Consider the following 27,952-nt stretch of genomic DNA (forward strand, 5'->3'; position numbering starts at 1 on the left):
TATAAATTGCTGATATTAAACATCAGCAAATGGTCTTATCATTAAAAGGTAGGTAGTATTATTGTAACAGTATGTAGCCTAATAATTTACAATCAAGTTGTCAGGATCAATTCAATCACTCAGCCATAAAACAGAAAATGACTGAAGGTGTGACATGAAGTCTCGTGGTCGTGGAGCCCTCAGGTATGATGGATGAATTTAACACGTTGCCTTTTTGTGTGCTAATGAACGTACTGAATACCTGAACGCAGTATCAGCCTAACGACCAATCACAGGACGGCTCTCAGCCGGAACTGGCGGAAGGGAAAGTTAGTGAAATGCGGAAGAAAGAAAATAAAATGAAGAGCTCCCACTCTGACCCTGTTTTTCAAGAACCACAAACTGTATTCGTTATTTTTGTCTGCATAAAAAAGTGACTATTTCGTTTTTCTCATTGAAGTTTCAGAGCAACAAGTATAGACCATAGACTGTTTAGAATAATTATTTTTCATATTCTTATATACAGTACAGTCAATGGTATAGACCCATTGAGTATTACTTTACAATACAATTATAATTAATATAGACATATCCTGGCTAATACCAGGATGTGATTGGTAATTATCTGTATAATGTCAGTTCATCTTGTGATTGAGTTTTATTAAACTTACCTAAAATAGTTTAATAAAATGCGAAAGATCTGTATTTGCTTAAGGTTAATATTTTGTAACTTTGTCTTTGTTTAGTCCTGTGCGTATTATTCTTTCTTTATTTTGTGTTTACTGTTGATATTTAATTTTGTGCTTTTTCTACATAGAGAGCATAGTTCACCAAAGTAAAATTCCTTGTGTGTGTGAGCGTACCTGGCCAATAAAGCGGATTCTGATTCTGAAATATTAGGATACAACAAAATCTTTTGAGGATTTTTTTTTAATGATAATACATCTATGTGAACTGTACTGAAAATATAAAATGTGGTTTACAAATATTACATAAAAGCCTTAAACCCTTGGGTGTAGGTGTGATAATTTAAGTTGTACTATTTCTTGGGTTGTAATGTTTGTAACTACTGCTGTATTGTGTTTAATAGCAGGGGTAACAACCAAATTTCACCCTGGGATAAGTAAAGTATTTCTGATTCTGAATAGTTTTGTTGTATTGATTCAGGGTGCCTGAGGAGATAAGGCGGGCAGAGTCAGTGGACTCTTTTAAATCACTTCTTAAAACTCACTTTCATAGACTTGCTTTTATGTGATTTCTCCTTTAAAGATCTATCCCTTCTTTTTGTTAATTTTATTGATTTTAACCTTTTTATCTTTCTCTTCTTTAAATGTATCCCTTCCTGTATTCATTTAACTGCTCTTAGTCTTTTTAAATTCCTCCTCCTTTTATGGTTTAACTCTTCAGCTCTCTGTTTCTTTATTCATTTAACCAATCTCCTGTTTATCTCTTCTTTTTTATCTTCATTCTGTGTTTACAGCCTGTGATGTGATGTCGTCCCACTCTCCCTCAAATTTAATTTTGTTCTCTCCTGGTTGATTTTAAACTAATTTTCCTTCATTGTACTGAACTGCCTCTCCATACCTGCCTGTTGAATCTATCTTATTCCTGTTATTTGCATTTGCACTGTTGATCTCTGTTCTGTTGTCGTGTTGCTGTATTTGCTTTGTCTGTCACAGCACTTTGTAAACATTTGTTTTTAAAGGTGCTATATAAATAAAGCTATTGTTATTATTATTGATTTATACAATAAAAAAGTTTCACTCAGTAAAACTTCATGGACCTCATTCCACAATGGAGTGAGTCATCACATTTAATAGACGATCTTTGACTAGTGTGTACAGCTGCTGTAAATCGGGCGTGAGGGAGGAGACGTGAGGCGCGAGGAAGTGCGAGACCTGCAGCTGTCAGGAGCGCAGGAGAAACCCGAACCATGGAGAAACACGAAAACCCGCCTCTGTAGTGTCCACTGTGCCGCTCCCGAGCCGGAGGTCGGGCGGGGAAAACTTTTTCTACCGCCGCTACAGGGACCGAGACAGCGGAGGGCTTCCTCCTGGTCCCACCCTGCTGGACGATATGTGGCTGAACCCGGAGGAAGTTCTGCTGAAAAACGCTCTGAAGCTATGGGTGACCGAGAGGAGCAACGACTTCTTCCTCCTGCAGAGGAGGAGAGGCCACGGGGAGCCTACAGGCAGGTTCACAGGTAAGAAAAACAAACGTTATACAACACAAATGATAAGACAGCAGAGACCAAATGGTGTACAGACTGGACAACATGCAGGCCAACAAAAAAAGATATGGAAAAATACAGATGTAAAACAAGAAGAGGCAAATTAGCATAGAACAGGAAAAACCACAAAGAGCCAGCAGGCAAAACCACAGGTAAACAAGGGGGCGTGTTCAAGGGGGTTTCCCAGAAATTCAAGAATTGACCATATATTCACTAATCTTGGATTTTACAAGCACAGGGTTCACTTGTGCCTCTCTACTCAGATTTTGTTCTTATGGCAACTGATGACTTGATGCCTATGCGAGACATGCTCACTTTATATCTTAAACACTGTTGTCCTGCTCCAACTCTCAACTTAGGGGTTTCATCTGTGCTTAAGCTTTAAATTCAGAACAGAAACTCATACAGTCACTTAAAAATCTGCAATCTCATCATGTGTCGTTCATAAAAGGTCTCACTTCTTCTAAATAAAATCATTTCACCTAGGTGTCAGAACTAACATCAAAAACAAAGAGTGGATTTTTCTCACTGTGTTTGCCTGCAGTGAGCATGGTGAAGTGAACAAACTGCAGAAACACTAGACAAAGGGTATAATAGAGGAAATCCCCACTAAACTGAGCCAATTTGACCCCTCTAATCTAATCCCTGCTTTACTTCTTTACTTTTTAAATTCATGTGATCTGTGCTGCATGCCAAGCCTCCGGCTGTTATTAAAACTCTTTAAGCCATGCTTGAATAATCCGGATTATGTACGTATTAGAGGTCTCAGAATGAATCTGAATATATTGTAAATGTGAACCAGAGCTTTTTTTTAAAACCTTTTTTTAATCTGTAGTTTTAAACACTCTCATTTATGAGGATTTGTTAGTTTCCTCTGTTTTATTTTTTTGCTTAGTAGAATATCTTCTGGTGAGTCTGTAAAATGTTCAATATTCCTATACAGCTGTTTTACAGTTCTTCCTTTTAGGTAATATAATGGTTTATTCATCAGTTTAAGCAATACATTGAACATCTAAAAAGTAAAAACATCCTTTTAATGCAATTGTGTTTGATAAGTTAGGGATCCGCATCTGAATCGGATCGGACTAAAAAAAAAGTGGATCGTTACATCTATTATAATAGTTTTGTTTTTTCTTACATGATAACCCCGTAATAAATGCATAACAATAACAATACTTTTCATCGCTAATTAACCTTTGGATATATTCTCGATTGATTTTTTACTTATTTGGTCCCAAAAGAAAAGTCAAACTAAAATAATGTTTTCCAAAGCTGAGGACGCAAACATCATTGTCCGTCTATGACCAGAAATATTCAGTTTATTATTGTAGAATAGAACAGAAACCAAAAAGAAATAACTCCCAGAGTATAAGGGGAATCAGAGAACTTCTACTCAAACCAGTAAATCCATTACCAGAAAACTAGAGCATTGAATCCTCCAGTTGTTAATGCTTCTTATGCTGAAAAACTGAGTTTCTAAAGTTAAGTTGCACAGGAGATAATAATGCCATAAATATCAGCAGACAGTTGACTCTCTCTCTGTCTCTCTGTTTCTCTGTCTCTCTCTCTCTCTCTCTCTCTCTCTCTCTCTCTCTCTCTCTCTCTCTCTCTCTCTCTCTCTGTGTTGTTGTTTTTTTGGACTTTAGTTTGAAAATCCGAAACAGAAGTCAGTTTAAAGTTTAACTTCGTCCAAATCTGGAAATCTGTCATTTCCTGTCGGATGATTACAGGTTTTGTCTCTCTTCATTCTGTGGTATAACACGTATGAAAGTTAGAGAAAATGAAGCTACTTTCCCCCTCGGCTGTACTGTAAATGTTTCACCCTGCAGAACAAGTGCTGTCTGCATTTACTGATGATTATACACATTATGGACCGTGTTTGATGCAGCTGTTGCTCGTCTGATATATGGAGTTCTTTCCCACTGCTCCGAGCTCGAGCTTTCCTCCGATGGTGTGTTTGCTGCTTCCTCTGTGTTGTTTCCTCTCTGTGTGTTTTGTATCTGTGCAGCCTAACAGTCGTCTCTCCACAGAATGTGAAGACTGACGTTCCTTATTATTAAACCAGGCTCTCGGCTCATACAGTGTCTTCTTTATGTTTTCTTCCCGGTGGAGAAACTCGCCCTCATCCTCTCTCATAAAACAGAATAGTAGGAACTTCCTGGCCGGGGTTAGCTTTTTGTTTGTTCCCTCTGTTCCCATGACGAGAGGGGGTAAAGGTCAAGTCCTGTTGTCACGTCGTTCAACATTAACCAATTAAAAGTCACTCCAGCATTCCTTCCACACAAGAGTAGGAAACAACACAGAGTCGAGATGTTGATGTTTAACCTTTATTCAATCTGTTTGGATATTTATTTTCACCTTTTTATGCCTTTATTTCAAGATAGAACAGTGGATAGAGTCAGAAATCAGGGAGAGAGAGAGTGGAGAATAACATGCAGGAAAGGAGCCACAGGTCGGATTTGAACCTGGGCCGCCCGCCTGGAGGACTATAGCCTCTGAGGCGCCAGAAAAAACCACTACCAGCTCCCCTTTACAGAATATTAATGACAAATAAAAACAGAACGTATAGATTTCCCATTGGAGAAACCCCCCCAACATGTGTGCAGATACCATGGACAGTCTATGGTATGTACACATATGTGTCTATAGGTTCTTGCACATGTGGTCACTTCGCTTGACTCTGCTTGACACTTCAGTGTCACAATTGCAAATTACTCTGGATTTATTGGGTTTATATGTATCAGATCAACACAAAATAATCTATAATTTTAAATATGGGAAGGGGATATTACTCTGTATTTGAAATGATCTACAAATAAAGACAAAAGAAAAGTTTTAGCCTTTCGCTGGGAAACTACAACGATCAGGTGCAACCAGGAGCGTTCAGGTTAAGTCATGCATTCAACAGATGTCTGGTTTTTAGACTGCTTGTGTTTGTGAATCAAAGAAAGAAATAAGTCTATTTGAATTCTAGGTGGGTGCCACTGTAAAAAGCAGAAAAGTGCTAATTCATACTTCTGCAAGGCACCGTCAATAAATAACAGACTGAGTGAAACAAAAGAAAAGCATCTTGGACCTTTTCTTCACCAGTTTCTCTGAAACGTCCCCAAATTGAGTTTGTTGAAGCACCAGTGAGAAGGTGACCCACTCCATTTTAAAGAGTTATTACATTATAACACAACACTTGTCTAGTTTGGATGACAGTTTATACCATCTTTAATCCTTCATACCTCTCTAATCAGTATCATAAATAATCACTAAGTTTCGGTCTCTGTAGAAGTAGAAGAATTTGGTCCTGATGAGTTTTTGATTCTTTGCTGATCTTACAATAAAGGTGACTTATGTTGTCTATTTAATGTCTAAAATCTGACTCATGATAACATGTTCAAAGATACAAAACAGAGAGGCATATTGAACGTGTTCTCAAAGCTGTGAGACTAAACTTTCCAGCAGCTTTCCCCGTCTCACCGGTGATGATGACATACTTTCAGCAGGATTTCTGAGCAGGGCAGGGCAGCGAAACATCTGCAGCCTATCAGCCCCCTCATACAAACATATATCTGTGTTATCATTTCAAAGCAGCGCTGTTAAAGTATCGTTTCCCATGTCTCGAATGTGTCTTCATTTTCTAGTCATTTTTAATTCAGCGCCCTCACAGAACTTAACTTTATCATCAGAGCACCTTTTATATTAACATGCAGCCCAAAGTGCTTCTCACAGCAACATCTGAAAAACAAACACGGACAGAAAACATGAGTATAGCCATTTCAGGACTGGCACAATGTTAGGATGCCAGAAATGAAAAAAAGAAGAAAAGGAGGGAGCCCAATAAGAACCTGTGAACAAACGTATTTTATTCAGCTCCAAAAGCTGATAGGAGCCAGGCAGAGGGAGCTAGTGTTAGCCAGGAGGCTAGCGCTAACAGCACTGATCAAATGTGCATACGTTGATTTAAATCATATCCTGGGAGGGTCCATTCACTGGGCCTTTCAGGGCCCAGCCATTGCTGTGGACGGGCCTGCTAATACTACACATACTTTTCCCACTATTACTGACATTGTAGCTATAAATCTTCTGATCTATTTAGTTGTTGTTGTCGCTCTGTCTGTCCTTCTCCTTCCTGCATCTCCCTCTATCCCACTTTCCAAGCCCAGCACAGTCTGAGCAGATGTCTGTTCATCATGAGTCTGCTTCTGCTCGACGTTTCTACCTCTTAAAGGAAGTTTTTCCTCACCACTTGAACTTTGCTCATGATGATGGATTAATTTTTGGCCTTTGTAGATACTATAACAAAGAGTGCAGTCTTTACCTGCTCTTTAGCAACATTTATTATACAAATAAAGATTGATTGATTGATTGAAATAAAAGCCAGACTGAAAAAGGTACTTCTTTAATTTCCTCGCAGAAATGTAAACAGTTCCACTCAAACAAAGCAGACACATAGAGGATCATTCATTTTGATGCATTCAAATGCAAACAGACATCACAGTCTTGCAGAAAACTACATGTCAGTTTTTGTCTCCAGGCCTTGTTAAGTGTGACAGCAGCCTTTATGTCTCCTCAGCAGTGTTCCTCCAACAATGTGACTGAGAGCAAAGAACGATGTTGATTCATATTGACTCTCTTTTTCTGGAAGCTTCTCAGTGTAAACCCCTCCTGGGCTTTGTGGTGACAGAGGGATGGCTTTGTGTTGCCCGGCTGCCGGGTTCACAGCTCCAGGCAAGTCGACTCTGACTGTAAGATGTGGTTTACAGTTTGGCTGGGAGCCCGAGCTGTCTGCTGCAGGAGACTTTATCTTCACACGTCAGTGTCTTGTGAGTTCTCTAGGCTGGAATCAGGCTTGTTACAGATGATATTTATTGTTGATTAAAAAAAGGTACAAAACTACCAAAAAAGGGTCTTTTCTGAAAGTAAAAAAAGCCTCTTAAAGTTTATTTTGACTCACTCTCACAAGCCTGTAAAAGCCTCCTGCGAATCCCACTGTGCTGACGCACTTTCAGGGTTAGTAAGAAAGTTTCATTGCAGGTTTTACAAGCTCACAACCCTTAAGCTGTTGAGTAAAATCATAAAATCATGCTCCTGTATGTTGGAGAGCTGAGACTAATTCCTCTTCCTCTTCCTCTTCTGTCCATGTATTACACAGTACAGCCAGATGTACATGTTGTCCTCCTTTGTGTACCAGACCAGACAAGTTAAACACAGATAGAGATCTGGCCTCCCTCATGGTGTTTAGTCATAGCCGCGAGATGCAGGTTGTACTTGTGGTAGGTTTGATGGATTTGGCTGATAATGCTGCCTTACAAAGGCCAGAAGTTCAAAGTGAAGATGAGTGGAAAACTTTATTTTACCAGAAACTGAAGGGTTAAAAGTTGGACGGGGGAATGCTAATTTGGTCAAAGTCTAAGTGGGATTCTGAAGTGCTGACTGCAGTGGCTCAAGTTGTAAAATAAGTGCTATAATAATGCAAACACAAAGTGCCCGCCTTCAAGACTGAATCAGCCAATAGCAGACCTCCACAGCTGACGTGTCATGGCTGCATCAGAGCAAAACTTGACCAAATGAACATTACACATTACATCCCCCGCTAAGCTTTTCTGCATGCTTCAATATACAAAAATATGAGACTGAGACAACACAGAGTAAAAATTATTTCAATTCCAAGAACAGACAGAAACCAGTAAAAAGTGGTTGTGGGATCGGTCTTGAGACCAAAACCAATTTCAAGTACTACAACACATACCCGTTTTGATAACCTGTTGAGTTGTTTTATGGTACTGTGGGCGTTTACTTTTATCACTTTAACTACACTCTTTCACATAAAGGTGTATTAGCACCAGATATTAACAAAGCTTTTATATTAACAGCAGATTTTAGATTTAGGGTAAACATCTGTCATATCTTGTCTCCTCTTACCTTGACCCTCCTCGGGACCTCTCAGCCTGGTACGTTTCTTTCTGACATGTAGCTGTGAAATGTTTCAGTGTTTGAACTCTCTCTGTTCTTTGTTGAGACACACAGAAAGACAGACTGACATGTAATGCCGTAGTCGTTCTTCTGTTAAAAGTGTTTGCTCATATTTTAAGTTGGAAGGCATTACGGAATGTTGTTTATGTTATCATATAAAGCCTCTGTAGTGCGGCAGGGCTAAAAAGGGACAGAGTTAATGCCATAAATGTTGCTGTGGTTGTGCAACATACTTTCATTTAGGGGCGTCAGATGGCCCAGTGGTTAGCTCATGCCTCATGTACAGAGGGTGTAGTCCTCCAAGCTACTTTCATTTAGAGGAGCTGGTTTAGTTCAGATGTTAGAGCGTGTGCCCCGTGCACCAACGTAACACTGGTCCCTGGTTCAACTCCTGATCCTGACACTGTTGAGTGCATGTCATCCCCCACTGTTATTCAAGTTTTTGTTTTTGCACAAATGACTGTATAATGACCGCACTCAGCAGTGATGATAATACTTCTGGCTGAACTCTCGTCCCTGTGATTTTTGCTTTTAATCAAGCCTGACTCTCTGTGTCTTTTCGTCTCTGCAGGTCTCCTAGTGGGGGCGCTGGACACAGTCCTGGACTCCAATGCCAGGGTCACACCCTTCCGAATTCTCCTTCAGGTTCCAGGTTCACAGATCAGCTGGGTGATCGCCAGCGGTGAGCTGAACCACCACTGTTGTCTTCATTCTTATTTTACATTTCTTGACTTTCATATTCTTTTTGATTGTGCGCTTTTTGTTGCTGCCTCGGTTCTTCAGGCAGATTTTCTGACTCATTTGTATGTCTTCAGTTGTATTTCCTGCATGATTTAGTCTTTTTGGTCCATCAGGAGTTGCCATAGAGGAGGTGAATAAGCACTGGGACTGGCTGATCCACAACCTGCTCCACTCTCTGTCTGTGTTTGAGAACAAGCAGGATGTGGCGAGCTTCGTCAGAGGCAAAGTCAGGGTATGAAATGTGCTTCTTCTTCGTATTTAAAAGGATTTAAGGCATTTGTTGGACCAAATTAAATATCTGCTTAACTGTAGATTATATGATGATGATGATGATGATGATGATGATAAAACCAAAAATAACCTTGCCCTCTCCCTCAGGGCCTTATCGCTGAGGATGCTTGGGGTCGCCAGGCGGCCCAGGAGGAGGACCCGGCGAAGTTCAGAGATGCTCTGCTGAAGTTTGAGCTTCACTTCGGCCTCCCTTCGTCAGAGAAACTGGTGACGTACTACTCGTGCTGCTGCTGGAAGGGCCGGGTGCCTCGACAGGGCTTCCTCTACCTCAGCATCAACCACATGGCCTTCTACTCCTTCCTGCTGGGGAAGGAAGGTCTGTACACCAAAGTGAGGGCTCAAAGAGACTGAATACAAAGTCTGTTGGGAAGTCATTAAAAAAAACAAATATTATTAATATGAACTGTCAAGGACATTTTCAGTAGTTTGCAAGATTGAGCTCATATTTTCTCTTTATGTCGGCTTAAAGTAATGATAAAAGAGTGCTGTGCTGAAAAATATCTTACAAACAGACAAATGGCCTCCTCGGTAAATGATTCATTTAAATGATTCAACATTTTTAAGGTCAATAATTGACGAGAACTTGAGTTGGAAAAGAAAACATTTCTACAGGTGGTAAAAAGTAGACAAATGAATTGATTTAACATTTAATCCAGAGCGGTTGGGGTCGGTTTTGCATGTTTTTTTCCCCCACACTTTTGTTAAAGTTTCATATAATTTCACTTAAGCAAAAGATTGAAACACAGCAAATGACCATCATTTATTATTTCAGAGGTCATGTTGTCACTGTGGAGTGCAGAAAACGAACACATATTTATTCCTCTCTATCCACAGTGAAGTTTGTGATTCCCTGGGCCGACGTGATGCGGTTGGAGCGGGTCTCCAGCGGTCTAATGACAGAGGCGATAAGGGTCAACACTCGGCAGCGACAGAGGGAGTTCTCCATGTTCCTGAACCTGGAGGAGACCTTCAGGGTCATTGGTCAGCTGGCTGACATCTCCCTGAGGCGGCTGCTGGACAGCGAAGGCCTGGAGCTGGACCGAGTCCTGCAGCAGCCCACACGCATCACCAAAAGGTCGGTGCTGGATACTGGTATCTTTAACCAGTACCATTTGAGTTCTCCTGTGTGAAGTGCATTTTAAACTGTATAGTTAAGTTTTTTTTTAGGATATTGTCTCTTCCTGGTTATTTAAATGCATTAGCATTTAAAGGGATGGATTTCCCTCAAAGCTAATTGAGTGTAGTGGTTGAGTACAGGCGCTAATGCTTCCCCTGCTGCAAAATTATCTTTCAGCATTGTTGCTTTGGTCGGTATTTGTCGGTAGGTATTTGTCTTTGTTGTTAGAGACAGATAAATAATATGATTACTTAAGTTGTTTGCTTTACCTTTTAATTTCATTAGTTAATAGTTGGCAGGCAGATTTGTAAGCTAGTGGCTAGGCTAGCAGTATGACTCAGCATTTTCAGTTTTACAAATTGTGGTCTTAAATTTTGCCTAGTTAGCTATATTTGTTATTTTCTAATTCATTATGAAAATTATGCTAAATTGCAATTTTACAAATGTCAAATTTTTCAGTATTTATCAAGAAAAATGACGCCTTGTTATTTGAGGACTTGCAACCGATGCATTTTTTTTTACCTGTAGCTATTATGATTGTTATAATGATTTCTGTCAGGTCTTTGCTCCTGAACTTGATTGCCATGTGTTGAATTAATCTTTGAAACACTGACTCTCCTGTCTGCACAACACATTGACACTTCTAGGTTGTAATAAAGAAACCTTGACCTCAACCTCGAGCTAATGATGATGATGATGAAGATGATGAGAGGAAGTTAAGAATGTAAAAAAGAGAGCTCGAGAGAAGATCTAACCACGGCTCATTTCTCACAGCTGTACAGCTGCACTGCACACCCACAGCGTGAATGAGTGTGAATACTGGAGTGTTACTTTTGTTAAGAAGTTCCCCCTAATGGGTTTTGGTAAAAATGTGGAGTGATCTGCACCCATCTGACAAGCAGCTCAGTAGAAGCACGAGAAAAAAAACAAGCCTCGATGTCAGATAGTTGATTATTTTAAGGTTGGGCTTTTTATGCCTTATTTAGAGATAGGACAGTGGATAGAGTCAGAAATCAGAGAGAGAGAGAGAGAGAGAGAGAGTGGGGAATGACATGTGGGAAAGGGAAAGGAGCAACAGTTTGGATTTGAATCCAGGTCGCCCAATTGGAGGACTACAGCCTCCGTACATGGGGCTCGGGCACTAACCACCGGGCTACCGGAGCCCCATGGCACTACTTCAAAAAAGAAGCATACTCTGCTTCTTTTTTGTGAAAATTTGTGCACTTATTGTTCATTGTGATCGTGGAATAATCACAAGACACACCTGGAAACACCTCCCTCTTCTCTAAGATCTCTTAGATTTCATTTTCTCAACTCAGGACTATTTATTCCGACATGCTGTGTCTTTCACTTTTAACATTTCTGTTATAGGATCTTTTCACGTGTAGGCCGATTGTTCACTGTGCTTTTTCTGCAAAGCGTCAAACCTGACTTCACTTCACATCATCATGTGCAACTTTTACTTACAAAGTTTCCCCTCAAAATGCCTCCTGATATACTCTCTGATACTCAGGGCTATTTATTTCTGTCTATTTAAAAACCTTGAAACCAAAAGAAGAACTTGAAAGTGAAACTTCCTGAGCTGCAGCACTGATGTGTGAGTGGGTTAAGGTCCAGCAAAACAGATTTTTTTTGTTCCTGTGATGAGCACATTTATTTTTGCATTTTACAGTAGACAGTAGATTAACGGGCATGCATAAGCAGAGACATGAAATGTGAACTAGAAGAAATTGAAAGTACAAATTCAAGAAATGGAAACATCAGCGAGTCTAGAATGGAGAAAACGGAACAAGTAAGAAATGAGCATGCAGGGTTTATAGGTGGCTTAATGTAGAAGGAACAAATGGAGCAGGAAAAAACTTTAGCATCACCTTTAACCACATAATTAAAGTAATTAATTATCATTGATGTTTTTTTTTGGTGGAATGATGATTGTGTGTTCAACATTTTATTACAAACACATTTAAACAAGGTAAAGCGTGTTGCAGAATTATTATTTTTTTTCATGTGAATACAGAGGAACTTTTGCACTTTCACTATTTGTGAAAGTATCCTCGATATTGCTCCGTTTTTATAATACAAAAACAACTCTTTCCTGGTGCCTAGCTTGACCTTGTGTTTTAAGCCCTTTTATTAAAAATGTTCTCATTGTTAATATAGTTTCTAAACACATTTGTTTCATGTAGGATCTTATTTGTGCTAGGTGGGGAGTCTTCCTTTGGAGAGGAAAATTTGGCTACTCGTGTGACAGAATCGAGAAGAACAGAAAAGATCTATGTTTAAAATTTAACTCGTCTCCTTGGGGCTCAAACAAACTTTGGTTGCTTGTCAAGTAGGACGGTACACTTCCTCTCATGACCGCCCTGAGGCAGAGCCCCCCAGTCTGAACCTGACCCATAAACTACAACAACACTGAAGACATCCATTTTTAAAGATTGCAAAGACTTATGTTGTCTTATTGTTTCACTTGACTCCCTGCCCGGTGGAGGAACTCATACATTCAAAGACTAGAGTAGAAACACTTGTTTTAAAGACAGACTGTACAAGACGCTCCTCAGATTGGTGATGCACAGCTCCAACATTTTGTCTTGTAGCAAACATATACAATCATGGCAGGAAGGTAAGGAATGAAACCTTCAAAGCTCAGCAACAAAGATGTTCAGGGAGTGATTATCTTAAGGGAGGATTTATTCACCCAGATGAATCTTTGTTGGTACTAAAAACAAACTTTTCCATCAAATCTAACTGTGAAACAATTTGCTAGATATGATCACATTCTTGACACAACTGTCTCTGACTATAGTCATACCTTTGGGGGTCATTTGTGTGATTGTGTAGATATTACTCTTCAATGAGTTACTCTTCAAAGCCATATCAGCGTGTTACAGCCTAACTCATCCCCTTTTTTAAAAATCCTTCCCAGGATCCTGGAAGAACAGGCGTTAAGAGAGTACGTCCTGGCTCTGTTTCGGCTCCCTCGCAGTGAAAGACTCCACGAGGTGGCGTCCTGTTCCGTTTGGACCCCACACTCTCGCTGTCATACAGCCGGGACTCTCTACACCACCGACAGCTACCTGTGTTTCTCCAGCCGAGAGGAAGGAAACTGCATCCTGCTAATACCGCTCTCAGAGGTACGGTTCTGAAACCACAGACACGCTGAGGTCACCTGTTCATCTGGAGCACAATGTGGTGTTTAAAGGGAAAAGTCTTGTAGCCGTCTTACCTGTGAACGACTTACAACACAGATCAAGTGTTCATTTTCAGACTTTATATAGGTTTAACTTTGGAGGACTGAGGCTTGTTTAATAATTTGCATTATCCTTCTGAATAAGCAGTGATACCAGGATTTGATGACACATTGTTTCCTAGCCATTCAAACAGAAAAGCTAATTCACTGAATCCTATCTAGTCCAAAACTTTAAAGATTACCGTCATGATTAGAACATGAGATGATAAATACCTAACGTGAACAAGGACTGGTTCAATGAGTTATCAAACTTCACCTGAGGTACAATGCAGCAGGTACACGGTGAACACAGCCATATCATTGTTTTTCCTCAGTCATAACTAAAGGAACTTACAGTAATGGCCAATAAGGAAGTGGCTAAAACACTAGACTGTGGGGGTTTCCTCTCGCTCAAGTTTGTGTGATTTAAGAAACCACCAGACAGAGTGTTAAAACTTGGTAGAAATGTCGGGTTATTGTATGACTTTACAACGTAGTAAAAACCACAGACCAAGCATGAGGAGCTGATAGTTAAATGCTGAAAAAAATCTGTGTCTGTCCGTCGACACCTCAGACATTTTTATAGCCTCTAAGCAAATGAAACGAGTGACTTTACAGCTATACAAACCGGATTTTGACTCAGGAGGCATTGGTCTTCTACAGTGTTTGTCTGTTCTTAGATGAGTTATGAAGCTGCCTGTGTTTGCTGCTCTGCATGCTGCTTGTTAAAGAGTAACACATGAACCGGTTTCATGAGGTGAATGATTACAACACACCAATATCTCAAAGCTTTGAGGGGATTGTCAATAGTTGCAGTTGCATGAATTATCAAATTCATGAAGTAAAAAAAACACAGTCCTTCTCCAAAAGCACCTTTAACTGCACACTGTTTTATGAAATGACTGTCTTTAAACTCTGGCTTATTATTAAACTAAATTGTGTTAAATAATTTAAAATTTACAAACCATGTTGTCTGTGATGTTGTCTCTTCTGGTTTCTTGCTGTGTTTGGATGTTGTCTTGTTTGTCATCATGTTTTTGTTTTGTACTTGTGAAGGCAAAGACAATTTTCTATTCTGTTCTATTCTGTTCTATTCTGTTCTGTTCTATTCTTAGCTGTGTTAAGGTATCGTAAGTAGCCATTTGCAGGAGATAAGGCGGGCAGAGTCAGTGGACTCTTTTAAATCACTTCTTAAAACTCAGTTTTATAGACATGTTTTATGTGATTTCTCCTTTAAAGATCTATCCCTTCCTTTTATTAATGTTATTGATTTGAACCTTTTTATCTTTCTCTTCTTTAAATGTATCCCTTCCTGTATTAATTTAACTACTCTTAGTCTTTTTAAATTCCTCCTCCTTTTATGGTTTAACTCTTCAGCTCTCTGTTTCTTTATTCATTTAACCAATCTCCTGTTTATCTCTTCTTTGTATCTTCATTCTGTGTTTACAGCCTGTGATGTGATGTCGTCACACTCTCCCTCTATTTTAATTTTCTTCTCTCCTGGTTGATTTTAAACTAACTTTCCTTCACTGTATTGAACTACCTCTCCATACCTGCCTGTTGGATCTTATTCCTGTTATTTACATTTTTATAATTTTACCCTCTCTGTTGATCTGTTCTGTTGTCGTGTTGCTGTATTTGCTTTGTCTGTCACAGCACTTTGTAAACATTCGTTTTTAAAGGTGCTATATAAATAAAGTTATTATTATATTATTTAAAAACGTGCATCAATTGCAGGAATGAACAATGGGAACATAGCAGAGTTAGATAAATCATTCAATTTGGTGTACTCAATCAACACTCTTTACATGGCACATGTATGTTTGTGTGTAAATTACATTTTTGTAGAGCTCCTAATCAAACCTCTAAACTTGTACATACTGTTGGCTGATTGGAGCGTGGTTCAGTTCAATTATTCAGCAGACAGATGGCCGGTTCTGTTCACAAACAATGTGAGGAGTCATGCATACTCTGTTTCCTCTGCTGTGAGCTTTTCCTCTGTTCTCTACTGAAGCATTGTCTTTATAAAATATAAAAATATGATCACTCCCTCCTAACCTGTTACTGTGGATGCAGAATAATTCCCCTTTTGCTCCTCCAGATTTTCTCACAACTCTAAAAACACTTTTTTTTCCGACTTCACATGTCCTGCAGAACTGGAACTTTAATATCATTATTCTCTCTTTTTCACAGAGTTAAGGTCACTTTGAGTTATTTTTATTTGTGGATATGTGACCTACAATAAATTGTATTATTATAGTACGAGACATGTCCATGTACAGAGTCTTCATCTGTTTCTTTAACCTGCCCATATACAGATTAGATTACGGTAAATTCGGCATGTCATTAATGAACTTTAAACTGTTGATTTTGTGGTTTAAAGTAACAAATGCTTTGAATAGTTATTCAGTCTTGTATGCAAAGTCTCTCACACTGATGATCGTTAATGGTTGTGTTTTCATTCCTTTGTTTCTCTTCAGGTGTTGTCCATCGAGAAAGCCGAGAGCACCAGCCTTCTTCCCAACCCCGTCATCGTGAGCATTCGGACTAAGAAGGCGTTTCAGCTGATCGAGCTGCAGGACCGAGACGAGCTGGTGGAGAACCTGAACTCCAGACTCCGAGCTCTGCAGTGGAAACAGTCCATGTTCCGTAACAAGAAAGACGGCAAGAGGAAGGTGGTACGTGAGCTCGTCTTGAATTTAAGTAAAGTGCTTTTACACCGCAGGTGACCTAGTGGTTAGTTCACAAGCCGAATGTATGGAGGCTGTGATTGGCATAGAGCCAAATCCGACCTATGATTCCCCACTCTCTCCTCCCTGGTTTTTGACTCCACTGCCCCATATCTTAAATAAAGGCATAAAAAATGAACAAACAAAAAAAACCTTACAATATACAGAAGTTTTAAGGACCTGGCCCATACGTCCATTACTGCTGTCAGCATTTATCGGCCTGATAGCAGAAGGAATCAAAGAGTTTGAATACCTGTCTGTTTTCATCGTCCTGACAGCATTAGAGAGAATTCATAAGAAAGGATGTGAGTGACTAATAATCTCTTTCACTGTCTGGATCACACGTTTCAGCTCTGATCTTGGAGCAGACTTTAACAATGTAATTAAGGCTGAGATTAAGTCAGAGGAAATTTGACTCTTGAGCATGAAAAAAACCACTGTGAATTCAAACTGTGAAACTTTTAATGTTAAATAAAGGAGTTTTACTGCTTAGGATTTAGCAGGTAGCATATTGTTTAGTAAAAAACTGATGATGATGATGATGTAGTATTTATCTCTTATCTCACCTCAGAGCTCGCCGACCCCTTACTACACCTTCTACTACGACACTGGGTACTCTGATGAAGAGGAGATAGAGGAGCAGGTTCTCCGTAATACTATCAACAGTGAAGCTCTGATGACGGCTTTCCACCAGAACCAACCAGGAGCCAACGGCAACAAGGTAGAGAGGAGACTGTCAGAGAAGATCACCTTTTAATACTTTATTTATAACTTTTTTTTACAATACAGACATACAAGACAGACAAGAACACCCAGCAGTATTACACAAAATGATGGAAAGAAAAAAAAAAGAGAGGCAATGGGCATACATTTAGATGTCCAAAGCTGCCAGTAGACAGCAAACAGAAATTGAAAAAGAGACTGCCCCTCTTTTAAAAACGGTCCTGGGTAGAAAACAAACAAAAACAAAAAACACACACATGAGTGGTCAGAATCCTCAGTCAGTATGCCAAATAAGGCAGAGTTTACACATAATATAGGCATCACATAGCAGCACAGACCATAATGCATACAGTTAAGTCTTATCCACTAATGTCAGAAAGGGTGTCAGAGAAGATCACGTTTTAAATGACAAAGTTATTTGATTTATTCATTAAATTATTATAAGAAAACTAACACTCGTATTTACAACAACAACTGTTCAACAAGTACATTTTCTTTCAGCCTTTCCTCAGGCTGTCCGGACTGTTAACTCCACTCTCCTCAGTTAAAAACATAAACAGAACTAAACAAAACAGAACTGCGACTACATGATGCACACACACCACACATTCCAATCTGCACTTTGACACCCTGAACACTTTACACACTGACACTGTACCCTGTTTACATTATTCTATATTTTATATTTTGTATATTCAAATAATTCTTTTTTTACTTTTACATTATATTTCTATTTAACTGTATATATGTGTATTAGTAATTTGAGTGTTATTGCATGGCCTTGCGGAACAGTCTTTACATTTCACTGCACATCTGTATGAGCATGTGACAAATACAAATCTTAAATCTTGAAACATGGGTCTCTGAATGTGTGTGTGTGCGTGCGTGTGTGTGTGTGTGTGTGTGTGTGTGTGTGTGTGTGTGTGTGTGTGTCAGAGCACGGAGCAGGAGAAGGAGCGTCTGTGGGACGATCATTTCTCAGAGTTCGGTCGAGGCGTCCACATGTTCCGCACAGAGAAGATCCAAAGACTGGTCGCCATGGGGATACCAGAGTCCCTACGTGGAGAGCTGTGGATGACGTTCTCAGGTAGAGCAAAGATTGTGGATGAGGGAAGGTGTGATCTTTGTGTTGTGTGCAGTAGACCAGAAATAAAACAAACATTTATTTGTACTTTTATGCGATAGGACAGCTGATAGAGTAGAATAAAATCTGAGCCATAGAAAAAGAGAAGTGGGAGTCAAAGAACAGAGGTGTAATGGACGGAGTCACAAAATGGCCAAAAAATATATTTTCCAAAACAAACACGCAACTCAGACTTTCATTCAAAAACAAAATAGACAGCTCCTGATGGGCAAGGATACCTGTGACCTAGTTTTACTTTAGGAATCTATCCATAACACTGCCTCTTTAAAATAATGTGCAGTTGTTGGTTCGTCAGCTCGGTGTCATCAGTGAAGGAAAAAAGCTTTTTTGAACACAAACTGAAACTGTGACTGTGGAACTGAAAGTGGAGAAAGAACCTCTCAGAATGACGACAGATCAAGTTACTGACGATTCATTACAGAAGTCTTATACGTGATGTCTTCATGTCAGTATCCTGATGGTGTTTAATGTCTATCCTTTTTTATCACCACATTAGCTGGCCTTATTTTACCTTCATCTCACATCTCTGTTTGTGTTACAGTTCAATTCAACAAAGCTTTGTGGGATTGTGTGAGTATAAAAGTGGACAGCACAAATAAAATAAGAAGTAGTTACATGCAGACAAAAATAATCTCAGCCTGTAACAGTGGAAACAAATGAAGGAGAATCAAATATAAGACAGTGAACACAACCTACGCTGACCGCTTTCAGTTGACAGCCTCAGGTTTCTCTTGTTTTAAGTTAAACGTATCAGAAAATGAACTAAAACAGGCTTGAGGTGATAATCAACGACCATAAGCTGTTTTTTTTTTAAAGCATCCGTACGTCTCTTCTCTGCAGATGCATCCTCTGAGCTGGAGTCCCATCAGGGCTACTACACCAGCCTGGTGCAGAAGTCGATGGGTCAGAGCAGCCTGGCCACGGAGGAGATCGAGAGAGACCTTCACCGATCTCTACCAGACCATCCCGCTTTCCAAAACCCCACCGGCATCGCTGCATTGAGACGCGTCCTCACCGCCTACGCTCACCGCAACCCCAAGATCGGATACTGTCAGGTAGGGAGCCCCGATCGGAGCTGTGAGGGGACGTCAGTGCAGAGATGATGAAGCTTTACAAACAATTCACTGTAGGCTCGATAAAAACACACATGTACTAACAGGACCTGTGGACATGCATTAATGGAGAGATGTCAGAGTCCGGCTGCTACACAGGGAGCGCACAAGAGCTGTTGGAGGTTCAGTGCCTTGCTCAATAGTGCCTGCAATATTTGGGAAGTGAGCCGGCGCCTCTTCAACTTAAGTGTGCTAGACGATGGCGATGCTATTTACATGCACGCATCCTCGCAAAGCCTACAAGATTATCCAAAATATTGACTTATATGCATCGTTAGTTTTTGTGTAGCATCAGATTTAAAATGTAGTTCCCTGTTTGGACATTTACAAAAACTGTTATAAAAGTAGAACAGATTAATATTTTTTTCTACTTTTTTTGCATAAATCTCTTAAACAACTCCAGCCCTGCTCAAAACTATCAACTATCAAATATTGAATTATTATCAGGAATTTAAATGCCATGGCATTTAAAGGGTTAAATATTTTGGATAATCTTTGACATATCCAAGACTGATTTAAAAAAAATCCCCCAGTCACCAAATATTTCTTATATGGAAAATAACTCATTTTTGTGGGTTTTTTCATAAATAACAACAGTGACATCAAGTAATCAAACTGGCATTTAAAGGGTTAAATTGTTAAAAATGATTGAATGTTTGGTAGTTCTGAGCAGGGCTGAAGTTGTTTAAGAGATTTATGCAGAGAAAAGTAGAAAAAAAATATCAGTCTGTTCTATTTTTATATCAGTTTTTTGGAAGTGGACATTTTTGTCCTGATTAAAGAGGGTAGTAAATTAAACTGATGCCTGAGGATTTAATGAATTAAAATCAAGAAAAATCAAGTAACAAAACATGTGCATGCTTTGGCAGCCAAACATTTAGTCAAATTAAGGCAAACGTCATAAGCTAGTTAATAAAAAAAGCAATTATTATTAAGAACGATTATCAAACTCTGTAAAAGTCGAACTCCTCCATCCAGACACTTTAATGGTCTTAAGCTTTATAATCAAACAGTTGTTCTGTGTCCCACTCACACTGAATCAGGGCTTAAACATTTCTTGTCCTAATGAAGAGCCCTCTGATCCTGACGTGTGTGTGTTTGTGTTTCCTGTTTCCAGTCGATGAACATCCTGGCGTCCGTGCTGCTGCTCTACGCTAAAGAAGAAGAAGCTTTCTGGCTGCTGGTGGCCGTTTGTGAGAGGATGCTGCCTGACTACTTCAACCGCAGAGTCATCGGTGAGAGACACTTTGTTTTTTGTTTTTTTAAGCCTCATTTACTCTCATTTATTTCTGCCAATTATGACAACACAGTCTGTGGACTTGTCTGCACACTTCTGTTTTAAGTCGTGGTTGTTTTGTCTAAGCTTCTCAGACCAAAACAACCAGAAGACTTATTTTGGTCCCCTGAATGAAGGGGGCTTATTTCCTGTGTTTGTGAAGCAGTTTACATGTGAGGTTCATCTGGCACAATTTCCTCCTCTGTTTCATGTCAACATGTTTGTGAGAGTCTTTTCATCTTTGAACAACATATTCTGAGAATTTGTATGTAAGGAATAGACTGAACACTTTAAGGACGTGACAAGAGCTCAGATGTGTTAATAAATAATAGCAATTTCCTTCATCCAAAAGAGACAAAAACAACAATATTTAGATGTTTTTTGGGGCTTTTACTTCAAATTAAACTCCTGCACACTGTCTAACGGGCAAACAAACATTTATTGGCAACGTTTCGGTACTAGACCTTCGTCAGGCAAACGGTTTGTTAAAATGGGCAACCAATCATCATTATGACGTCAGCCCTGAATCAACAAACACACCTCAGCTTTCCGGTTGAGACCACAGACTTAAAAAAACAAAACTAAGAGGCAATCTTAAATAACTGATCAATTCATAATCTCCAGTTTAGGAGAAACCAAAGGCCCCAAAAAGCAGATCATCATCCAAACTACAAAATCAGAAACATTGCAGTAGATCAAACGTTCAAAATAGCAGATGATGATAGTAGACTGATATCAGATTTCATTCTTAGTCACTTAGTCCATCAATCCATCCATTATCTTTACCACTTCTCCCGTTCGGGGTCGTGGGGGGGCTGTGAATAGAGTCGAGATCAGGGAGACTGGGTCGAAACTGGGCAGTCTGCTTGGGGGACTACTGCCCCTGTACATGTGTCACAACCTAACCACAAGGCGCTCTCTCTCTCCCTCTCTCTCTCTCTCTGTCTCTCTCTCTGTCTCTCTCTCTCTCTGTCTCTGTCTCTCTCTGTCTCTGTCTCTCTCTCTGTCTCTGTCTCTGTCTCTCTCTCGCCCTCTCTGTCTCTCTCTCTCCCTCTCTCTCTCCCTCTCTCTCTCTCTCTCTCTCTGTCTCTCTCTCTCTGTCTCTCTGTCTCTCTCTCTCCCTCTCTCTATCTCTCTCTCTCTCCCTCTCTCTATCTCTCTCTCTCTGTCTCTCTCTCTCTGTCTCTCTCTCTCTGTCTCTCTCTCTCCCTCTCTCTATCTCTCTCTCTCTCCCTCTCTCTATCTCTCTCTGTCTCTCTCTCTCCCTCTCTCTATCTCTCTCTCTCTGTCTCTCTCTCTCTGTCTCTCTCTCTCCCTCTCTCTATCTCTCTCTCTCTCTCTCTGTCTCTCTCTCTCTGTCTCTCCCTCTCTCTCCCTCTCTCTCTCTCTCTCTCTCTCTCCCTCTCTCTCTCTCTCTCCCTCTCTCTCCCTCTCTCTCTCTCTCTCTCTCTCTCTCTGTCTCTCTCTCTCCCTCTCTCCCCTCTCTGTCTCTCTCTCCCTCTCCCTCCCTCTCTCTCTGTCTCTCTCTCTCTCCCTCTCTCTCTGTCTCTCTCTCTCTCTCTCTCTCTCTCTCTCTCTGTCTCTCTCTCTCTCTCCCTCTCTCTCTGTCTCTCTCTCTCTCCCCCTCTCTCTCTCTCTCTCTCTCTGTCTCTCTCTCTGTCTCTCTCTCTCTCTCTGTCTCTCTCTCTCTCTCTCTCTCTCTCTCTGTCTCTCTCTCTCTCTCTGTCTCTCTCCCTCTCCCCCTCTCTCTCTCTCTCTCTCTCTGTCTCTCTCCCTCTCCCCCCCTCTCTCTCTCTCTCTCTCTGTCTCTCTCTCTCTCTGTCTCTCTGTCTCTCTCTCTCTCTCTCTCTCTCTCTGTCTCTCTCTCTGTCTCTCTCTCTCTCTCTGTCTCTCTCTCTCTCTCTCTCTCTCTGTCTCTCTCTCTCTCTCTCTGTCTCTCTCTCTCTCTCTCTGTCTCTCTCCCTCTCCCCCTCTCTCTCCCTCTCTCTCTCTCTCTCTCTCTCTCTCTCTCTCTCTCTCTCTCTGCAGGAGCTCAGGTGGACCAGTCTGTGTTTGAGGAGCTGATCAGGGAGCGTCTGCCCGAGCTGGCTGAAAGTGTTCCCGACCTCTCCACCCTCTCCTCCGTCTCCCTCTCGTGGTTTCTCACGCTCTTCCTCAGCGTGCTGCCCTTCCACAGCGCCGTCTGCGTGGTCGACTGTTTCTTCTTCCATGGAATCAAAGCCATCTTCCAGCTGGGGCTGGCAGCGCTGGAGGCCAACGCTACACGTCTCTCTGCCAGCACGGATGACGGACAGGCACTCATGATCCTCACGAGGTACATACAGTATGTGTATGGATAATGACCCCCCCCCCCCCCATTCTCAATTTAAAACAGATGAGCTGCATTTAATTGTGTCCTCTCAATCAGGATAAGATCATAGCAACTTATTGATGTCCTTTACTCAAATATGGTCAGTGAAAAAAATGGAGACAATCAAAATGCAGAAATGAAGGCTTCAAAACTGTAGATCACTACAGTTTATGCTCATTTCCACCTCTAATTCCTCGCTTTATTGTCAGTTTTGAACTCTCGGTGTTCTCCTTGTAGCACACTCTGCAACAAAAGATGTTTGCATTTTAACATTTTATTTTATGTCGCAGTTAATCAGGTGTTTCTTTGGCTGAAAATCTGTAGGTTTTGCCCCTCGTTGTTTGTGTCATGTACAGATGACAACACCTGAGCAGCCAGTAACAAGAAAGCTCAGCTAGCTCATGTGTAGCATCAGTTTTCATAAAAAATCTCAGATATTTTATGGCAAACTCATTCACAAATAACATTTTAAGGATCAGAAGCCTGGGGATTAACGGCCTGTAAACCCTCTGCTCAACAGTTTCCTGGACCAGGTTGGAAGTGAGGAGTCGTCTTGTCCTCCGTCTTCCCCGCCTGCTGCTGCTGCTGCTGCTGCAGAGACGAGTAGCAGCGACTCCGAGATTCCAGCTGTGAGACCCACAAACATCACACACCTCATTAATGACTCCTACGAGGTGAGAACGTCAGGCCCGTGTGAAGGCCTTTAAATGTACTCACATTTTGTTCGGTATCTTTCATAGCTTCATATTAAAGATCAAATGATTAATTGATGTTTAAAACAGTAAATCATCTCTCTTTGAATAAGTGAAATAGTTATGCCTGAATCATTGTACAATCTTATTTTCTGTTGCACAAAAGCTTGAGTTACTTTCTGCTTTTTGTGTTTCTCTTCATCAGAAATTTGGAGACCTGTCGGTGAGGCAGATCGAGAAACTTCGCTGTAGACACAGAATCCAAGTTCTGCAGGCTCACGAAGACACCATCAAAGAAAACACTGTGAGCAGACTCTGAAGATGTTGTCTGAGAGCCGGACTTTAAGCATCCTGAACCTTTGCTACATTTTCAAATTTGTATTCCTACTCTTAAACCTCCATCTGTGTGTGTTTCTGTGTGTGCAGCTCAGACTGGTCATTCCAGATGTTTCTATCTCTCCAGAGAACTTGACTGATGTCTACGACCTCTTCAAGGTATCTATTTTACCAATTTCCTTTATCCTCAGATGTTTCTGCTGTGTGCGGAGAAGCCCGAAGCCGACGTGCATCCATACATTTTATTCACTCTGTTTTCTGATCATTACCGGTCGTTTTCCTTGATCTCGACTTATTACCTCGTATCCCAGGAGTGCCAAAGCACTAAATTCTGGCCTGTCAAAGTGACCAGTGCATTGTGCCGTTTTAATATCATTTTAAAACGTTTAAAAGTCTAACCATATTTCCTCCTATCATTTCTCCCACCTCCCCTCCTGGGCTTCATTCCTGCAGACGGAGCACTTCATCAGTCTGTACTGGGGGGACAGCAGCTCTGCAGCAGCGGCGGAGGCGGCTGCATGGCGTTACACTGACTCCGGTCGCTCCTTCATCGAGCGTCAGTACCGGCTGGACCGGCCGCAGTTTAAGAGTCTGTACGGGCTGCTGGTGCCGTGGCCCGGGGGTGAGAACCAGCATGCCGACACGCTGGCCAACCGCACCTTCACCCTGCTGGACCAGAACCAAGACAACCTGGTCACGTTTAGGGAGTTTTCCAGCTGGCTGGGTAAGCACAGTAAAGGGATGATTTTAAGGTCACTGTAAGTATGATCTCTCTTTAAGACTGGTTTTATAACTTCTCCACTAACAAGTGGCATTAATCCCAGATCCAGAATTTAAAGCATTTTAATCTTCCACTCTGCTTTCTAACTGAATTACCTTTCTAGGATTCATAAAGTCGTCTGAAAAAACAAATGCTTTAAAAATCCAAAGAACCTCGAGCTGAGATTCTATGTTGGTAAAAAAAAACAACTTAAAAACTCTGAAAAGTCTGAGACCGACAGTCTGTTATTGATAGATGAATATTTAATCATTTCACTTCAGTGGTTACTGCTGAAATATATTTAGCAGCCATAATTATAGATGAAATGTTTTTTGAGCCCTTCTGTGTCCTGGTATGATCGTTTGAGGTGGACTCAGCAGAGAGCCTTGCTTTGATTTGCCCTGTTTGTTCCTTTCAGACACTTTGTACTGTGAAGAGCTGAATGAGAAAATCCGGTTATTGTATCGTCTGCACATCCCACCAGGTTAGTCCTCACGTTTACATTATGTTGACGGTGAAAGTCAGAAAAGTTTCACGCTGAATTTAGGTGCGATCAACTTGACTGTGTGTGTGTCTGCAGCTCTGACAGAAAGTGAGGACGACCCCTCTCTGATGAAGAGCCCCCTGGTGTCCACAAACAGACCTCTCTATGTGAACCTGCCCGACGGTCAGTCATGACTCACTCTTATTCTGAAGACTCCAACAAATCAGATTAACGGTTAACTGTGGAAATCTGACTGTTTGTGCTGCTGGTGTGTTTGCAGATGTTGAAGAAGAAGTGAAGGACTATCACAAGCAGCTGAAGCAGATGCTGCAGGATTTGGTGAAAGAGAAGGAGAAAGATGTGGAGAAGCCTCTGCCTCTCATGAACCAGGTACTGGGAACGTGTTGTACTGCATGGTGTAATTCACTGCTTCTTTAATATTTATTTTTATCAGCCAACACATTCATTTTCTTTACTCTTTCAAAGATTAAATAAAAGTGATAAAGAAAGAAAAGAAGTCCAGCCAACCTTATTTTCATTTTTCCCCTCCTGGTTTCACAGATTCAATATTTAAAGGTATATCTTAAGGAGTTTCCTGGCCTGACAATTATTTAAAACTTGTTCTTGAGTAAAAGGATGATCTGATTTTATTTAAGTCAACTGCCTCTTATGGCGTCTGTACTAAAATGAAGCACCTGATATACGCAGTGTACCAAAATATTATCGCTTGGACATTTTTTTCTAGAAGCATTTTGTTTATTCAAAATCAAACCAATGGAAGGGACTACAAGAGCTGAAATGATGCATTTAGAATATTTAAGTTAATTGAGAAAAACTTTGATTAGCTACGATTTCTGTAATTGTTAGTGAGAGGTTAAAGATTTGCTGCGTACTTGTGATATAATCTGGCTTCATTTTCTCCTCACACAGCGGGAGTTCATCCAGTTCTGTAAAACGCTCTACAGCATGTTCCACGGGGCCCCCGAGGAGAACGACCTCTTCCAGGCCATCGCTACGGTAACCAGTTTGGTGCTGCAGATCGGAGAGGCGGGGCATCGTGCGCACGGCTCATCTTCAGAGGTCTCAGAAGCTGAACCCGCGCAGGAGTCCGCTGGGGATGCGGGTATCGTAAAGACGGCAGAAAAGGACTGGACGATCAGCTTCGCTCAGATCCTGGCGTCTCTGCTGACCGAGCAGGCGCTGGTGAACTTCTTCGAGAAGCCGGTGGATCTGACTGTGAAAATCTCCGAAGCTAAAGAGAAGCAGTATCACCAGCGGGCCGGTCTGCTCTCTCTGCAGCAAGGGAACAGATGACTGAAGAGTGACACGGCCCGATTTCATATGACGACAAAAACAATATCAGTATCATTTGACAAAATGTGAGAAGATGTAGCAGCTTCAATTTCAGAGGCTCAACAGCCTTCATCATCCATGACATTTACTTACAGATAGTGACACTGCTGCAACCCCTGAACCACTTCTGCCTGTAACTGAAAACAGAAAGATGATCTCCAAGCCTCAGCAGCAGGTTGTGAACCGGTCGACTCGCTGGTATCAGTAGGAACATCAACATGTGTGACTTTGTGCTAAAGGCCTGAAGAAATGCTGCACAAAAAGGATAAATATCGCCTTTTGATATCACCATGATGATGCCTGTGGTTTAAGTCACGGCACCTTCAAATCAGGAATCCATTATGAAACATTAACGACTGTTCATAAGGTCAATAAAACAAAACATTAACTCTTTATAAATCAGTTAAAAGCCTGCATTTGATTAACTTTTTAAAGTTGCCAGGTTGTGAAACATCTTTAATGAGACATTCCTCGTTAACATTCATGAATAAGTCACTCTTATTTTATTAATAAAGATAAACTATGTCGTAGGCCATGAGGTCTAATATAAATGTATTTACACATATCCCTTGTGTATAAAGTCAAAAACCAAAGCGTTTGATCTGTAATTAATGATGTAAATAAATTCATTATTCAAGTTTTATAATTTTCTGACAAAGTGTAAATGTTCAGAAACTTGTAAATATGTTGATTTTGATCCAGATTCTTTCTTTAACTACCCGGTGATTTTCACAACCTGGCTTCATGCTTCTTCTTTTTAAAGTTATGACTTCATTTTTGAATGACGGAGCAGTGATAAAGTAAATTAAGTAACACTTAACATGTTAGTCTCTTTATGAAGGGCAGTCTGATTAGGAAGTCATTGCAGAACCGTGCAGAAGTAAGGACAGACCTATTGCATGCATTCAGTGTTTTGTTTTTCATTTTATACCTTCTGTATCATTTTACAGTTTTCACAAACACACACCTCAAAATAAATATTTTTTAAAACTTTTTTAAATAACTGGTTAATCAACAGTGTTCTGAAAAACCTGCACAATGTAGCAAACACAGGAAACCACAGCTGGAATGGTCTGAATAAAAAGTGTTGCTTAAACACACTGATACTTTCTTCTGTTGGATTCTTTGGAGCGCATTTGTGTTTATGAATGAGCGAGAGCTTCTGGGACATACTGCAGGTTTTATACTTTTTCAGTGGATAGAGTCAGAAACTGAAGAGAGAGAGAGTGGGGATTGACATGAGGGAAAGCCAGGGGTCGGATTTGAACCGGGTCCGCCCGCTTCAAGGACTACAGCCTCTCTACAAACACGCAAAACGAACCACCAGCGCCATTAAACATGTCATTTGAAAAAAGATGAATGCAGTGCTCATCTATTTCCTCCCATTTCTCATGGGCTGATGAATCTATAGATAACAAGAAGAAGTCTGGGATCTCATGATGCTG

General features: G+C 40.7%; 1 protein-coding gene across 1 annotated transcript; it reads left to right on the plus strand.

The window, feature by feature from the left end:
• Nucleotides 1-1,834: 1,834 nt before the first annotated feature.
• Nucleotides 1,835-27,607, plus strand: LOC132986592 (TBC1 domain family member 8). Its single transcript, XM_061053086.1, has 20 exons — nucleotides 1,835-2,182; nucleotides 8,745-8,855; nucleotides 9,028-9,146; nucleotides 9,293-9,521; nucleotides 10,040-10,280; nucleotides 13,246-13,453; nucleotides 16,029-16,226; nucleotides 16,849-16,998; nucleotides 17,937-18,087; nucleotides 18,985-19,199; nucleotides 20,374-20,491; nucleotides 22,561-22,846; nucleotides 23,403-23,556; nucleotides 23,780-23,878; nucleotides 24,001-24,069; nucleotides 24,364-24,634; nucleotides 25,089-25,154; nucleotides 25,251-25,337; nucleotides 25,435-25,544; nucleotides 26,085-27,607. Exons 1-20 carry the CDS (start codon nucleotides 2,056-2,058, stop codon nucleotides 26,466-26,468), a joined length of 3,393 nt encoding a protein of 1,130 aa, XP_060909069.1. The 5' UTR covers nucleotides 1,835-2,055; the 3' UTR covers nucleotides 26,469-27,607.
• The last annotated feature ends 345 nt before the right edge of the window (nucleotides 27,608-27,952 follow it).

Source organism: Labrus mixtus, chromosome 13, assembly GCF_963584025.1.
Source record: "Labrus mixtus chromosome 13, fLabMix1.1, whole genome shotgun sequence".
NCBI classification, from domain to species: domain Eukaryota; kingdom Metazoa; phylum Chordata; class Actinopteri; order Labriformes; family Labridae; genus Labrus; species Labrus mixtus.

Coding starts and splice junctions, on each gene's coding strand:
- LOC132986592 (XM_061053086.1), top strand. CDS start 2,056: ATGTGGCTGAACCCGGAGGAAGTTCTGCTGAAAAACGCTCTGAAGCTA. Junction 16,227..16,848: donor AAGACGGCAAGAGGAAGGTG/GTACGTGAGCTC, acceptor ATCTCACCTCAG/AGCTCGCCGACCCCTTACTA. Junction 20,492..22,560: donor CTTCAACCGCAGAGTCATCG/GTGAGAGACACT, acceptor CTCTCTCTGCAG/GAGCTCAGGTGGACCAGTCT.